The following is a 16982-nucleotide window of genomic DNA, read 5'->3' on the forward strand; positions in this document are numbered from 1 at the left end:
ACCTTCTAGGCAGTGCCTAGATGGGCTAGGCGCTAGGCGATTTTTTTTTCCTAATATATAGTAATACACACCTATACTATAAGAAATGAAGAAAATCATTTACCATAACTCAAAAAATAAACACAAACAAATATACTTATTACAAAAATGCGTAATAGTTAAAGAATATCGACTTCATATAAAAACATACTCTTTGTTATAGTGGCATATAATTTACATTAGACTTTAAGGTGTGTTTGTTAACTGGCAAACTTCTAGTGGGAAAATATAAGATTTGCCAGTATTTTCCCACTATAGATTTGCCAGGCTAATTTGTAGTGGGAAAATTTCAGTTTGCCAGTGTTTGTTTGCAAAAATTTCTAGTGGGAAAATATGGGATTTGCCAGTTTTGCCCATGTTTGTTTACATGGTTTTTTTTCCCGTGGCAAATAACTTTTCAACTTTTTGGAAATATTTTTTTTTTGTTTTCAAACTCAATAGAAATAGAGTCTTAAAAAAACTAGAAATAAAATACAAAATAAAGATAATTTAAGACAATACAACTCAACATTAATAGTAATAGTGTCTTTTGAAACAACCATAAAATCAAGTTCAATTATTTTCCCATTCCTGTGATCATATTTGACAAGTTGGACTAATCTGTTATTGATGATTTTAAAACAAAATTTGATCATTGTCTAACGCTAGGACCATTCACCCTCGATCACCTCCACATCAGTATCTAGTAATGATCCTTACGGCTGCCTTTCTTGGCTGGATAGTAAGAAACCTATGTTCGTGGTCTATCTTAGCTTTGGGACCGATCCACTCATCCACCACCCGCTAAACTGGTGGCCTTAGCTGAAGCTCTACAAAAGAGTGGAGTGTCATTTTTGTGGTCCCTCAAAGATGGTCTAAAAGCTAACCTGCCAGAGGGGAGTTCTACTGAGAATATCAATACGTTGTTAGAGATGGTCTTTAAAAGCTAAGTACAATTGAAAGGTTAAGGATTTTTTTCAGCTATCAAATAATTTCATCAACAAATGGAGTCATGGAGAGATTTGTTAACACATTATCTGTTATGAATGAGGTGCATATATAAGAGATTTGTTAACATATTATATGTTATGAATGAGGTGCATATGTTTTTGTTTAAGCTAGGCAAAAGGATAATGAATGTTATTTAGACTGCACCATTTGGTTGAAGGACAAATTGATCGAATGTGTCTACTTTATAGCATAGTCAGAAGCTCATGTCTGCATCCACAAATGGGTAGCACATGCATTTTCTACCAACACTTCAAAGTTTCTCTATAAAAGGGTAAAGGAGATGCACCAAGGGATAGGTGATGAAGCAAGTGTTGCAACCAATGCACAGCAGCAGCACCAGCAGTAGCAGCAGCACACCACCACCACTCCACCACAACTTAACAATAATATATCGGTCCACCACTTAACAGCAATGCCACAAAAGCATATAGTTCAAACAAAGAAATAAACCAAAAATAATGTGGCATCAACGCCCTACTTGTTCTAGCCTCCTAAACAACCATGAAGCCTTGATATCCTCTTTAAGGCCCAAGAAGACCTTAATAAGCCTATCATTCTCGACCAGCAAGTCAAGCGACCTTAAGAAAAGCTCAGGATTCATATCAGGAAGAGATTGCAAAGCATCCTTCAACAAATCTATTTGGTCTACTTCTTCTTCTTGTGGTTCTGGTTTGAGGGCCTCGGCAATTTTCGCCACCGCTTCAGTTAACACCTTAAACGAAGGGGGTTCGGGTATATCCTCAAAGAATCAAGACTTCCTAGTCTTCTTAGAAGTTGGTGTAGTGCTTCTAGGACCACTCTCGGTTTGAGAAGTATCCCCACTAGCATCTGAGGGAGCACCAAAAGCAGAGGACTCACCAGCATCAGAATCGTCACCCCCATCTCCTTGGGTTTGCCTAGAATCATCTAAACAAAAAGTTGAAACAAAAAGTTAATTTCAAAACTAGTTAGACACACAAAATTCAACTCTATTTACATCTAATCAACTTACCTCCATCCACCATGTCATCATCGAACCCACTATTGCCCCCTTCTCCAATTGCATAATCTGTCCCAAAAATGAGACAACATTCGTCATAGTAAGGAAACGATTTCTGCCTGAGAGTTTTTGCCAACGGATGAGCCTAAATCCCACAATATACCAATTAATATGACATCCAAAACCAAATCCTAATAAAAAAAAATGAGATTATTTTATTACCTTTACATAACTCTCCCATGCATTCTCATCTACATCAATTCTCTTGGTCTCTTTGTTGAAAGACAAACCAAACCCACTAGCATCAACTGCATGTTTCGCAACTTGCCAAGCAAGTCTCATTGTTTTCAACCTTGACCTGACATTGTCTAAAACCAAATTCATTCCAAGTCGCGTATTGATCTCATCAGCAGTACGCTTCAAGCTCTCTTTCCTCCACCCATTATCTGCCCTCTTGCCCCCAGTAGCTAACTTCTCTAACAACACCTCTACCAAGATGGCTTCCATGTTGGGATACCATCTAACTTGGGGCGATCTTGTTTTCACAACTTCTTTTTGTTTTCCAGCCATACCAAAGAACATAGCATAGTAACATATCAAGGTAACAAATAAGAAAGATTGCATATGAATAAAACATTATAAGTAGTTGAAACATAATAGTGTCTATTACAAAAACAGTCTAATAAAATCATAAGTCTACTACAAAAATATCACTCATATAATCATAATATCTATTACATCACTCGTTATCTGCCCACATTGCAATTGACAACTCATCCCTAAAATTAGTCCACCTAATGCTTGGCTGCATATCAATATTCATATTTGGAGCATTCAGAGAGTTGTAAGCCTCTTCCTCATCATCAGTGAGCTCCTCATCACTTAATGTATTATCAGGATCTTCTTCTCGCAAGAAGTTGTGCAATGCACAACAGGCAAGGATAACCTTTGTGTGTGTTTTGACATCGTGGAAAACTGCATGCCTTAGATAGGCAAATCGCTTCTTCAAGAGACCGATTGTCCATTCAACAACAGTACGCAAAGATGAATGGCGAAAGTTATATTGTTCTTTATGATTTTGAGGTTGAACTTCACCGATCTCTCTAAGATGGTACCGTACACCACGGTAAGGCGTGAGGAACCCTGGCACTAAAGCAAATCTAGCATCCGCAAGATAGTACTTGCCATTTGGAACAATAAGCTTATGCCCAGGACGAGCCACAGCACTCCTCAACAACCGTCCATCATGTGATGATCCCTCCCACCCTGCTAGCACGTATGTGAACCTCATGTCAAATGTGCAAGCTACTAACACATTTTGGGTCACGACACCTTTCCTCTTACGATACCTAGCCTATTGCGCTAGTGGTAAATTGGTTGGAAAGTGTGTACCATCAACCGCACCCACAGCATCCTAACATAAAAAACTTCATAAATATTTATTGAACTATTAAACATTGAAATCAGAATGATCCTATCCATTTTCTAAAAAGTTGACTGACCTTGAAATAACAATGCCAATAATGTGTGTTGGTACACTCGCGAGGAGAGTTATCAGCGGTAGCATTTGTTACTAACTCTCTGAATAAACAAAGGATTGCATCTAACACAAGATGGAAATAACGGTGAACTGTTTCTCCTGAACGGAAGAATTGAAATGTTTCATTCCGATTACGCATGTCATGCCCAACAGTGTTAAGAAATAGAGCAACTTGCTCTTCCAATGTAACATGTCTGCTTTCACGTAGACCATGACCATGCAAACGAGTGCACAAGCAACGAAACATTGATCGCCTCATCCTTAATTGCTCGTGGCAAAATCTGTCAGTGCTTGTATACATCCTACCCAATACAGTTCTCCTCACTTGATCCCAATTCCTACGAAGACCTCTAATAAGAGCGGGGGGAGCCCTACGCCTAGGCCTATACCTCCCCATATACATTCTCCTATACCACCATGTCATCATCATATATGCACTTATAACTATAAGTAGAAATGTCACTAACCTACGCTGACGTTCGGTAATCATTCTACAATATCTCAAAATGAAAAAAAAAATTAATGAAGTATACAAATTCATGTACTCAATTAACGAAACAAACAAATTGATACAAACATACATGCATGAACAATGTAGAGGAAATATTATAGGGGACGAATGCAGGTAACAGTAATCTACTGAATCATAAAGGAGAACTAACGAGGTTATTACTCATAAAACAAATTGAACCAATTCTGAGTCTCAAATGTCATTCCACTAGAACAAATTATTCTTTTTCTGTGCAAGTGTGCAACACGAAATTTACCAATCTGTCTATCAGATTGTATGGTACTGAAGGTGCAGATAAGTGCGCAAGTAAAAACATATAAGCACACATGTATGGTGAAACTTCTACTGAGTATATGCTATAGTTGTGGTTTATGACTTTCTATAATTCTATAAACTATTACCGATTTCTTTAATCATTCTGGACCCACTGAATGATCCAAAAGGTCTAGTTTTTCTTGTTTTGAATTTAGGTGGAAACTTGAAGATATTTCTATTAGATTAAGATTAGTTAATATCTTTTGTGGTATTATTGTTCATTGCGAACCAAGTTTAGCTGAGGCCAAATCAACTAAACAAACAGTAGCACTATTGTTAGCCGGGTGGACACTTATAATTTGTTGCTGCTACAATACCAATCTATGGTGATAGTGGTGGCTGTGACACGGTCGGAAATAGCAATGAAGTCAGGGGGACTGACATTTGTGTCCAAGTGTCCATGTGAAAGCTGTTTTCACCATTGGAACACAATTTGGACATGCACCATATGCATTTATTACATGCATGATTTCACTAAGGTTGAAGGTCCAAGCCCTTTCTTAGTGCCGTATGTATATCAATAACAAATGCATGATTCCAACAAAGGGGAGTTTGTAAATCATGGTGCTATATCTGGATTGGGAATCATCAAAGTTTTGAGGGTGCAAATGAATGTTTTCTTAGGATATATAATTTGTTCTTGTAGTATTTGTTACAAATTGTTATTACAGTTGCTATCATGTTAGGAACCAGTAAAGAGAATAAATATTATCAACTCTTGGACTTGTATATCACAAAGCTTTCTATTTTCTTCGGTAGGGGAAATGTTTGTTGCGAAACAAACAGATAAGAGAAAGAAAAAGAAGTTGAAGAAGGTTGAAGACAGGACTATCACTTCTCATTCAGTGATATGTTGAAGAAGGTTGAAGACAGGACTATCACTTCTCATTCGGTGATATGTCATGGTTCTCCTGGAGATTGTTCTACTTGCATCAATCTTTAAAGTGGCTCTAGTTCGTGAAAAAGAAGTCTGCTCTCTCAGACCAAAGTGCAAAATGACTAAACGAAATGACTCGACTCCATATACATTGAAGAAATGACTAAACGAAGTCCCAAAAATCACTGATAAAAAAAAATCCAAAAATCAAACAAGAACCAAAAACAACACCCACTAATCAATTAATAGTGAAAAAAGAGATTGAGAGAAGAGAGATAAAAGATAAGAGATAAGAGATAAGAGATAAGAGATGAGAGCGAGAGAGTATACCTGAAAAGAGAGCGAGCTGATGAGAGGCGGTAGTGAGAAAGAGAGAAGAAAAATCGAGTGGGAAAATTGTTTCTATTGGCAGTGAGAAAGAGAGAAGAGAGATCGAGAGGGAGAGTTGTTTCTATTTTCCTACCATAGTGGGAAAATACCGGGTGACTAATTCAACTTTGGGGGGAGGTGTTTTCTATTTTTCCACTTCTAGTGGGATAATTTGATTTGCCGGCTAATTCTAAATAGTGTTTGCTAGGGCCCTTAAATACACCCAAACACTGGCAAATGGTACTTCTAGTGGGAAAATACAATTAGCCACCCTCATTTGCCAGTTAACAAACACACCTTTAGTATTTTAAACTCATTCAAATCTTAACCCTACACGAGCCTTTAATTTTCGACATTTAATCATTCAAAAAGAAAAAAAACTTGACTCGACCGCCTAGACCTACCTAGCCCCGCCTAATTGGTCCGCCTAGGTCCGCCTAGTCAGCCCACCGATTTTTTAAACGACTTGGGCCTAGGCGAGTCGGTTGGGCACCACCTAGCGCCTAGAGGCCGCCTAGACCGATTTTTAGAACAGTGATTATCAGCCGACAAAGAAACTTTTTCGCTAACGAACAAAGATCATCACCAAGTAATGACATTTATAGTTTTCACATGCAACAATATGGATGGTCAAAAGTAATAAACTTTGATTACAATACTTATCACCGTCCACAACAGTTAGTAGTAAAACAATATTAAACGATAACATATAGTATGCTCAATAATCTCGTAATCATAACGAAATCACATATCTCGTAATCGCTTACCCATTAATAAAAAAACTATGAAACAAACCTTAACCATTCTTCGTAATCATTGTCGAACAACTTTAAAATTATTGGAATATAATTTCTTCAACAAGAACAAATTATGAATATAAGATGGCTGAGGCACGGATCGGTACGCTCTCTTTAAGGTTGTTTCGCATCTGTTCTTCTCTATGCAGATAGACCACGTCAACCTCCAAGATACAACAGCCAGTTATTACTCTTCTCTGTTTACTACTGCACACAAACCAAAGAAGAAAAGGACGAACAAGTGAACAACGAGACTGATATTTTGACTGCCCAAAACGTAGTTTAGAAAATAAGATTTTGCAGATACTATATAGGCTGCTGGTATAGGAATATATATAGAGAGTAAAATGTGGAGTACTAGTAGATCTGAAATTGTAGGAACTGCTTCAGTTTCCCGAATTGGAGTCCACTACGTTTCTATTTTCCAATCCATATCCAATTCTCTTTCCAAACCTATCAGGAAACAGTTTTACCAAAAAGAAGATAAAGGATCAAATAGCCCAAGCCTCAAACCACAAGCCACTTGTTTTATACAAAATAACACAACAGGTCTGATCAAAAATCCCTTTTGCATTAGATTCTTGGTTTTCATTCACAGTATTTAGCACCTCAAATCTGTTATGGGATAGCATAAGCTGCCCCTCGATTGATTCACTTGAGAATTGCTTCCATATCCTCCGTTTGTGCTGCGTGTGTCCTAAATACTCTTTTAGTGGTTTGGTGATATGTCACCTCCACCTTCCCTATTATGCCCGAAGCCTGGTGGGATGGTGAAAGATGGCGTAGCGCAGACATTGGCAACAACCTGGGCATACGATGCATGTGCAGTTTGGCGTATATCTCTTTGCGGACTTTTAGTACTTATCGCCAAAATTCTTCGAGTAGCTGGGATCTGAGATTTGTCACCCTCATATTTCTCCACCTCGATAATCATTGGGAATCGATATCCTCTTTCCTGAATGCTTACCAATCTGGGAATCTCTTCGAGCTTTGCTTTAGGGAGGTGAATTCTTATCATGGAACACCCAACAGCCAGTGTTGATTCTTCAACTTGGTAGTCAGAGCTGCACAGTTTGGCAATCTTCTCAACCACCTCCATGGTTTTCAAGTGAAGGGGAACTCCATATATTTTAAGGGGCACGGTATTGGCACCCCCATAAATGAGACTAGCACCCCTTTGGCAAAAAGTAAAATAATAATGGTTATTTCTTATATGTCTTTTTACACCCCACATGCCCATAGTTCTATGGCATCGGGTTGCCGTGAGATCTCATATCCCACGGCAGGCAGTTACCGCGAGATCGCACAATCCACGGCATCAGGTTGCCGCGAGATCCCATATCCCACGGCGGGCAATTGCCGCGACATATATTTTTTTTTGTGTTTTGTTTTTTTTACTTCAAATTTTGCGTATTTAACACACACGACATATGGATATCTCATTTTCTTCTTTAAAGTTTATTTATACATTCCAAGAACAACACCAAAACCATAACAAAAAAAATGTACAATCGAGCCATAATTTTGCTATCTCACGGCAAATATTTTCATATGCTATAAGAAAATTTTGTGATCAAATTAATAAATAAAAGTTTTGATAATTAACACAAGCAAAGACTCTATTTTAGTAAACACAATCATCTCGCGGCAACTAACTTTTTTTTACGGTGACTATTAAAAAAAATATATAAGAAAAAAGAACCCACGACAACCACCTTCCGTGGGATATGGGATCTCGCGGCAACCCGATGCCGTGGATTGTACGTTCTCACGGCAACTGCTTGCCGTCAATGTTTTTTGTGTGATTAATAGAAGGATGCTAGTACCTTTGAATTGGTCAAAGGGGTGCTAGTCCCATTTATGGGGGTGTCAATACCGCGACCCTACTTTAATCCCCAAGGTCTTTTATCAAACAGAAGAAAACATCTGGTCTCCAACCTTTAAATTCCACCGGTGGATAAGGATTTCAATGGCGGCAAATTTGTTACTTTTAGTACTTCTGCCTCATATTCAAAAAAGACCACTACTCATTGCTAAATCACCTGAAGGTCTGGGGACGTGAAATATTCGTTGAGGTTGTTTTCCACCCACTTCCAATTGGCATCCCCTAAAACTGCCTCGCACACCACTGCTTTAATCCACCTAGTGGCATTGTTGACCATCCATGTGGAGTTAACGATCACCGCTTTTCTGTTCAATGCACATTTATTAAAATGTTCATTCTTAGAACAATAATTATAGGGCGACATTAATTTTGGCATGGTTTAGTGACATAGATGACGTGGCAAGCTATTTCTAATTCTTTAACCTCTTTCCCACATGACAAAAAAATTAAAAAACCGAAAATAGCCCCCAATCCCTTCCTTTGTAATTGTACGTATTAGGTAACATTGACTCCCAACTCTCCTTCTCTCTTCCACTAGTGACATTGAACAAGACCAATTTTTGGTTTTTAAAAAAAAAGGAGAGAGGATGGTATCTTTATGTTCTGATTAGAGACAAAATCTTTTACAAGTGCAAAACTTGTGAAAACCATTTTTCATTAATAAATTTTTGGAATCATCTTTTCTAGCAAACCCAGTTCTCAAATAAAATTTTCTTCTAATTTTATGTTCTTTAGTGATGAGGAATTTCAATTTAATTTACAGGGTCTAAGGGTATAAAACATTATTGCAAAATCTAACAGGTGTACTCTCACATCTGGGCCACTCATCAGGCAAGGGTGCATGTGTATTGCTCCAAGATGTACTGCAATCAAGGTACGAGATGACTGCGCACCCATACATCCCATGTACTCTAAAAGCTCTAAAACATTATTAGATGAGAAATTGGGAATAAGAAGGGTAGTAGAGTAATTTTGTTTTCTTTGTTTGTTTGAGTAGTAGATTTGAGATAGTAGTAGAAAATTGCCAAACACGTCAGCCAGTCACTAAACCGGGCCAAAATGTCTGTCTCCGTAGAATTACTCTTCTTGAGAGAATGTTCCTCGTTAGGGCATCTCCAATGGAGAGTGTATATATACACCTCCACATAGGTGCCATTAGGATTTTATGGCCCCTCCTACACATTAATAGTTTCCACATCCAAAATGGTATCCAATACAACAAAGTTTAAGAGTTTGTAAAATTAAAAAACTGAGAAAAACCGACGGTCAAAGTCTGTCGCAAGGGGTTTAACCAAAAAAAATAAAATGCACGTCACTTTGAGTAACGTCCGTAGTTTATTAAAACTGGGTCAACCAATAAATGATGGTCTTTACCCGTCGCAAACGTTACAATTCTAAAAAAAATAAAACAAATGTGAGTTTAAGTGACGTCCGAGTTCTTTTTAATTGGGATGTTACTTCAAGTGACGCCCGAGATGTTTATTAACTAATAGCCGGATGGGGAATTTTCCACCCCCTCTATTAGCTATTAGTTTATCACCTGGGATTGACACCCCCATTGGAAACATGTTTTTGACATTTAGAGTGTAAATTTTACACTTTAAACAATTTACCTCTTCCATTGGAGATTCCCTTATTAGTATGAACGGTATTCGTAGTCATTACTTGTATCCTGAGACACGTGAATTAATTATTGGACATATCCGACATAGTATAAAGAGACTAATATACCTCCTTAATAACTAAAAAAAAAATGATCAAGACATCTGATTTGATGGCGACGATTGAATTATAAACAATTAATCTGGATAAAAAAAGAGTGAATGCGCGATCAAATAATGCATGAAAGCATTTTTTTTTTTTTTATGAATGAGCTAACTTTTTACTTTTGTATTGATAAGAAAAGGAGGTGGGCTATTTACAACATTGTGTTAACGTATTTATGTGCAAAGAAATACATACAACACTAATCAAATCTGGGGTAAACACGAATCAAATCAAGAGGTGATTGCATCTTGATAAACGCACAACCACCTTGGAAACAAGTAATCAGAGGGAGGAAACTAAAGGTAGCCCAGCAGCTTCTTACTTTGTTTCATTTCTCTCACCGGTTTTCTCTAATTACATCGTGGGGTTTGATTTGTTGGTGGGAAGTTTTCAATGGATAAATTAGTTTTAGTAGGCGATTTAAACTCTTCATTTTGTAGGAACTTTGCACAACGACGTCTGTGTCTGATTTCCTGTAAACTCTAGTACTGAAAAATGTTTGCCACATAAACGCGGCTTCTAACCATTATATAATTGAAAAATGTGGGAAGATTATAGTCTTTGTTTGTAAAGAAAGTATAGCAGTTAGTTTCATTTGTTGGATCATTTACTCTAACAAATACATTGTGTACTTCTTTAATTTGGAGTACATGATCTCGTCAAAAGAAATTAACATGGTTCTTTAAAGAAGAGAATGCCATAGACGGAAGATTTATGGACAATTTGGTGGTTGGATATAAGATCCTAATTCTGTGATGACGAATTTAACTACTAATCAGTGAACAAATTCTTAATCAATCCAAAATGCTCTGAAATAACCAAAATTGACAGTCACATGGATGTTCTAGTTACATGGCACATCACACGCAGATGTCTATCTATGCTTTTTGAAATGCGCTATAGAATAGGTTATCGACTCTTGTACGTTCTGAAGCCACAACGAAATCTGAAACGTCTTAAAAGTACCAAGTCCAAAGATAATGAAAATCCCCATTCTGGAGAATTTTAGGAGTTTTCAGGATTATCAGAGGACTCTGCGTACTTCACCTTCTTTTTTTAAGTATCACGATTGAACTCCCGTTCGAATTTTAAGCTGTACTGAAGCTACATCACTTTTCAATGCGGTACTCCAATCCTCATGAGGGCAAGATAAGCTATGAGCCTGTAGCCCACAAGCATTATGGCCAAAGCCATAAGAGCAATGCCCTTGTTATCAAGACCGACCAATTTTATCATTGGATAGCTTCCAACAGTGCAACTGACATTTGGGCCACACGAGTAAGTTTCGTTGGGAGTATATTGTGCCATCAAGAAGAGCTTGTACGTGTAATGGCTAAGAGAAATGTATTTTGTCCATGCTATAAAGCCTGGGACATGCTGCACATAGTATCCTCCAGCAAGAAGGAACGTCAACATAATCACTGATCCAAGCGTTGTTGCAGACTTGAGATCCATTACCATCGCACCAATAGCAAGCCCGAGGCCTTGAGCAACCATTACGCTGAATAGGAGAACAAACAGTGTCTCAAAGAAGTGTCCGGCTGTGAGTTTCAGCCCAGCCATGAAGTAAGTTATTATCACAAATATGGTTGGGAGTACAAGCTCCATTGGAAGGTCACCCACGATCCTAGCCATAAAATAGGACGAGAGCCTATACATGCCCGACGATCTCTCTTTTGTAAGCATCATATGCTCTTGGGGGAAGGTGAAGATTGCTTGAAATAGCGGGAAGAAGCCCCAAAAACCTGAGTAAAAGAAAAGCAACCCAACCTACACAGAGATAAAACCAGATCATGATTTTGCCAAATTGGAAAATCTTCCTCCTTGAGCAATTAGCTGAAAAAGTCTCTTTATAATAACCAAAGCAAGAAAATTCTATATAAAAGGGACATACCTGATCTTGGACGTTAGAAATATCAGACTGCCACCATAGAAGTCCACAAAGTATAGAAACAACTATTACTTGACCAATCTTGAGGCCAGAAAAGGACTCATGCCTCCTTTCTTTTAAACCTCTTTCGAGCAACACCGAGAATTGTTGCCACCAAGTTGTGCACCATCGTCCAAATCGCTTATCTTCTACAGTGTCTGGAAGTTGATTGTCTATTTCCTTGATCGTTGTATTCACTCTGTCTGCTTTGCTCTTGTAAGCAGAGATGAGGGATTGCTTCACAGATTTTTGGTCTTCCTCTGATTCACCTGAATAAATACCTACACAACGATAACTTCCAAATAAGCAAGTTGAAACATCTTTGATCATAGTGCAATATATCACACTGTATTGTAAGGTTTCCTACAAAAAGAATCAAGTTCCTGCTTTCAAGTTAGGACTTTATTCAATTGATGTTTATTACACTAAATGTAGACACAATAAACCATCACAAATGTTCTTTTACTTGTACAATACGTATTTTTCATACTTACCATTTGCAAGATCCAATAGGAAATCTGCAGGATTCATTGCCACAGCGGGTGTGTAGCCAATACTGGAAAAATAATTCATTACTTCAGCTCCATTTCCAAAATACAAGGGGTTACCATCCGAAAGCAGTATCACCTTATGAAACATGTAGAACAGCCTACTAGAGGGCTGGTGTATTGTCATCACCACTGTTCTTCCACCTCTTGCAAGCTCCCACAATGTCGACACAATTTTCTGTGCTGTTGTTGAGTCCAGGCCCGATGTGGGTTCATCAAGAAAGAGTAGACTTGGGTTGATCAACATCTCTTGCCCAATACTAACCCTCTTTCTTTCTCCTCCCGAAACACCTCTTTTAAACGGCCCGCCAATAATACTGTTCTTGCACTTTTCAAGACCAAGTTGAGTTAACACTTCTTCAGCATGTGCAACCTTCTCTTCTTTAGTGACTGTGTTAGGCAATCGTAGAAGAGCAGTATAGACTAATGTCTCCGTGACACTGAGATGAGGATAGAGAACGTCATCCTGGGTAACAAAACCCATGTTTCGCTTCATTTGATTAGAAAAAGGCTTGTCATTGTAAGTGATGCTTCCTTTGAGCTTCCCACCTAGTCGACCACCCAACGCAGTTAGAAGAGTTGTTTTGCCACTTCCAGATGGGCCTAGCATGGCTAACATCTCTCCAGGCAACACTTCCCCTGTTATTCCGTTCAAGATTATTTTCTCTTCTGATTTAGAACTTTTGCCACCAAGGCATCCTTCCTTCTTGATTTCAACCTTGTACACAACATCTTCAAACTGCAACCAATAACACAACCCATTTGCGTCATCAAAACATTCCTTTCAGCTTAAACTACAAGAACAGGAATTGTAATATATATGGTATCATAAACACAACTCAACACTTACTTTTATAATCATTTTCTATGGATTCTTTACCTTTAAATTCTCATTCTTTGAATTGGATACTAAACAGCAAATAGTGTAACAACAAATACATTGTACGACAAAAATTAGGAGAAAGTTTAGTAAGCAATCTATAACCCTGGCATGGTACCAATTCTGTCTAAGATATATAATACTTAGACTCTGCTTTTCTATATTCATCAACTTGAATGCTTTACTTAGCTTAATAAATAATTAAACAATGGGAGTACAGAGTACTGGCAAACCGTCCTGAAAAACCTGCATAGCCAATGCTAGCCATTGTGTTTTTCATTAATGAAAAAACAAGATTGACAAATAAACATATGGTAAACCACAAACAAATTGATCATTAATCATACTGGAAGAAAGGCCCTTATTCTACTCAGAAGAATTTCAATCACATTTTTCGCAGAACGAACTTGCTTAGCCAATAATTTCTGAAATACTAAATTGGATCGCTGTTTCCTCTGGTAGTCAAACTAGTAGCACCCAAACAATACAGGAATCCACTATTTCAGAACATTCTCAATTCCTAGTAAGTAACTGAACTTGCATTGATCACAAACTTGTGTTATTTTACTTTCTGTAGACTGGTCGAGTACAAGCACTATCATTAGATCCTTTATTTAAAAAGCGGAAACAAACAAAAAACCAAAATCCCAAATCTGGGCCCTCTAATAACCAAAAGGTGAGGGTGTATTGCCCCCACAAAGTCTATAACCAAGGGATGAGATGTGAGCGCACCCATACATCCCGTGTACTCTAGAACTGCTATAATGACTAGATTAAAAAGGTTACTAATGTACAAAACAAATCATCATCTTGCATCATCAAATTCCAATTCCCACAGGATAAGAAACAAACAAAAGGAAACAACCCTTCACCTTTAAAGACAAAAAAATAAATAAATAAATAAATAACTTGTTTTTATCCTGTTATATAGGAAAAGGTAGGGGTTTATAACAACATGCATGCTTGTTCGTCAACCTTCACAACCATACGTCCATACAAACGAAAAAAAAATGCAGAAAAATCATACCTTGAGAATAACAGGATGATTGGCTTTCTTGTATATAGCTGGAGATTCTTGATGATCAGTTTGAGATTCCACATCAATCATTTCAGTTCCCATACGTGTCTTTAACCAAAACAAATAAAGCAAAGTGTTTGTTTCTTTTCTATAAAAGACCCTATATATTCCGTGATGACATTAAAGATTTTTTTTCCTTTGATGTATTCAGAGAGAGAGATATAAAAAGGCAGAGAGTGAGAAAGAGACGGCAGCTATTACATGCAAAAAAAATATGAGAGGAGGAGAAGGGCGGTTTGAAGTAAATACTAAATACAGGTGTTATAGTTTCCCGGCTCTTTTAAAGCCCTTTCTTGTTAAGATACTCCGCGTTTTTTCCAAATTTCGCTCTCCCATTCAATTGAGCTCAGTATCTACCTGATTTTACTTTGTTATCCTATCGATATATCAAAAATCTTATAACTCACCTAGTTTCTATTTAGTCGACTTTTTACAAAATAAAAAATGGGGACCTTTATTTTTTATGGAAATTCTGTTTTTACAGGTAATCACATATTTTCACCTTATAGAAGGATATCACAAATAAATATATAGCATTTATCCGATATATTTTGTATTGTTTTACATTTTTATTGAATACTATCAGTAATTTCACGTATCAATCTATCATATCTCGACAAGTAATGATTGTAGACTGAAAGGCTGGAAGGCAAAACTTTCAGCATGTGTTATGTTATCGTATGTATGATTTTGGGAGTGATTTTTTGCTCCCTAGCGGGATTTGCCCCAAGAGCTCCAAGCGAAACACGAACCAACCACGTGTCTACTAAAAAGAGATTGACAGGTATCAAATTCCTTCCTTAGAACAAACTTCCTGATTTGCCCCCACTAAAAATAGAAAAAATAAAAAGAAAAAAAATTAAAAAAATCTCATTGTAAAATGTATAGGAGTTCTTCCCATTATTAGTTAAAGATTTTTTTTTTTTTTTTTTAGTTTGAAAGAAGTGTCACTAGTTAAGCACTTCAAGTTTTTTATTTATTTATTTTTTCCAACAATTAAGACCAAAAACTAGATTTTGTAACTGGTTAAGTTTTGTTCTTTTATTTTTTTAAGGTTGGGGTAAATCAGGAAGCATATATTAAAGTGGAAATTTGATAACTGTTTTTGATAAATCAGTGGACACTTGGTTGGTTCCTGTTTCCCTTGGAGCTCTTGGAGCAAATCCCGTTGGGAGCAAAAAATCACTCTGATTTTGGAAGTTATAGTAATATATTATACCAATTTTTTACTTGAAATTTAAAGTTTATTTTATAATTAATCTTTGGATTTAAATATGCTAAATGTGTGATATGGACTTTGATGTAACTCTCTTCAATGGACTAAAAAAAATTACTACAAAACGGTAAAATTAACTAAATTTGCACTTAGGTGCAGGATAATACATCTCCTCGTAAAAGAGAATCTTGTCACAAATATCTGGGACACGCGACCCTACGTCTACTTCGTGTGACAATTAATGCTTGGGATCACATACATCTCTAGTAGACAAAACGTTTGCTTCATCTCTGCAGAAAACATTTATTCCTCTTAATTGTGACATTAATCTCCTATTAATTGCTAACTAAGAGCACTGAACAATTCAACATGCATGGCCATTTTCCCAGAAAACTCTTGCGATGGGTTGAAAACCAGCACGTGCAATACCGAAAGCCTGCATTCAGTGATGAGTGATGAAGCAGGGGTTCGAAACATTTCGAAATTCCTGAGCGCACATTCCGAAAATCTCTCTGGTCAAATTTGGGCCCTGCCTTTAGTGAATCACTAATTATATTGAAGCAGCAGGTAAGGGTGGGATTTGAGCCGAGGGCTCGGAGCTCGGCTTGGGCTTGGCTTGTTTAAGCTCGGCTCGAACTCGCTCATTTACTATATGAGCCGAGCTCGAGCTCAAATAAAAGCTCGTGTAACAAATGAGCTTGATGAAACTCGGCTCGTTTAGTTCAAATAACATATTTATAGTATAAAATAACCGAGGGCTCGGAGCTCGGCTTGGGCTTGGCTCGTTTAAGCTTGGCTCGAGCTCACTCGTTTAACTATATGAGCCGAGCTCGAGCTCGAGCTCAATTTAAAGCTCGTATAATTAGCGAGCCGAGTTTGAGCATGATAAAGCTCGGCTTGTTTAGCTCGAATTCCACCCTTAGAAGCAGGTGTTATAAAATCCGTTGGATATATGGATGCCCACTATTAAGCCCATATGGAACGTTTATCCGGGTAATATTTTATTTTGGTGTTTATCCTGGTAATCCTTTATTTTTGAATGGAGGTTATATAGTTATATATAAAGGTAACTTCCTTCTATTTAGACTGAACTCAATTAATAAGATTTCTCTGTATCTCATTCTCTCCATAATTCAATATACTTAAGTTAGTGTGGTGTTCTCTCTAACTATATTTAATTCTAACACGTTATCAGCACGATAGTCTCTAGCTTTGGATTAAATGTATGTGTTTTACTTACGATTAATGGTATGTGTTTAAT

The 16982-nt window shown here is 37.3% G+C and overlaps 3 protein-coding genes across 3 annotated transcripts; all 3 read right to left on the bottom strand.

Annotated features, from left to right (window-relative positions):
* Positions 1–2218: 2218 nt before the first annotated feature.
* LOC147475916 (uncharacterized) lies at positions 2219–2578 on the bottom strand. The gene has a single exon (XM_086585574.1). The coding sequence runs from the start codon at positions 2576–2578 to the stop codon at positions 2219–2221; it is 360 nt and encodes a 119-aa protein (XP_086441700.1).
* Positions 2579–2747: 169 nt separating this feature from the next.
* On the bottom strand, positions 2748–3945 carry LOC147475917 (uncharacterized). The gene is made up of 3 exons (XM_086585575.1): positions 3511–3945; positions 3401–3422; positions 2748–3274 (listed from the first exon to the last, which is right to left on the bottom strand). Exons 1-3 carry the CDS (start codon positions 3943–3945, stop codon positions 2748–2750), a joined length of 984 nt encoding a protein of 327 aa, XP_086441701.1.
* Positions 3946–10847: 6902 nt separating this feature from the next.
* Positions 10848–14651, bottom strand: ABCG9 (ABC-2 type transporter family protein). The gene is made up of 4 exons (XM_086582493.1): positions 14455–14651; positions 12494–13286; positions 11964–12280; positions 10848–11839 (listed from the first exon to the last, which is right to left on the bottom strand). The coding sequence occupies exons 1-4, from the start codon at positions 14545–14547 to the stop codon at positions 11186–11188; spliced, it is 1857 nt and encodes a 618-aa protein (XP_086438619.1). The 5' UTR covers positions 14548–14651; the 3' UTR covers positions 10848–11185.
* Between the last annotated feature and the right edge of the window lie 2331 nt (positions 14652–16982).

Source organism: Coptis chinensis, chromosome 9 (genome assembly GCF_015680905.1).
Source record: "Coptis chinensis isolate HL-2020 chromosome 9, ASM1568090v1, whole genome shotgun sequence".
Taxonomy (NCBI): Eukaryota; Viridiplantae; Streptophyta; class Magnoliopsida; order Ranunculales; family Ranunculaceae; genus Coptis; species Coptis chinensis.

Bases quoted from the DNA above. Each gene is read 5' to 3' on its own strand.
- LOC147475916 (XM_086585574.1), bottom strand. From the start codon at position 2,578: ATGGCTGGAAAACAAAAAGAAGTTGTGAAAACAAGATCGCCCCAAGTT.
- LOC147475917 (XM_086585575.1), bottom strand. From the start codon at position 3,945: ATGGGGAGGTATAGGCCTAGGCGTAGGGCTCCCCCCGCTCTTATTAGA. The intron at 3,423-3,510 runs GTCAGTCAACTT...TTTTTATGTTAG, and splicing joins ATTGGCATTGTTATTTCAAG to GATGCTGTGGGTGCGGTTGA. The intron at 3,275-3,400 runs GTACACACTTTC...ACGTGCTAGCAG, and splicing joins TGCTGTGGGTGCGGTTGATG to GGTGGGAGGGATCATCACAT.
- ABCG9 (XM_086582493.1), bottom strand. From the start codon at position 14,547: ATGGGAACTGAAATGATTGATGTGGAATCTCAAACTGATCATCAAGAA. The intron at 12,281-12,493 runs GTAAGTATGAAA...ATCGTTGTGTAG, and splicing joins CCTATTGGATCTTGCAAATG to GTATTTATTCAGGTGAATCA. The intron at 11,840-11,963 runs GTATGTCCCTTT...ATCTCTGTGTAG, and splicing joins TTTCTAACGTCCAAGATCAG to GTTGGGTTGCTTTTCTTTTA.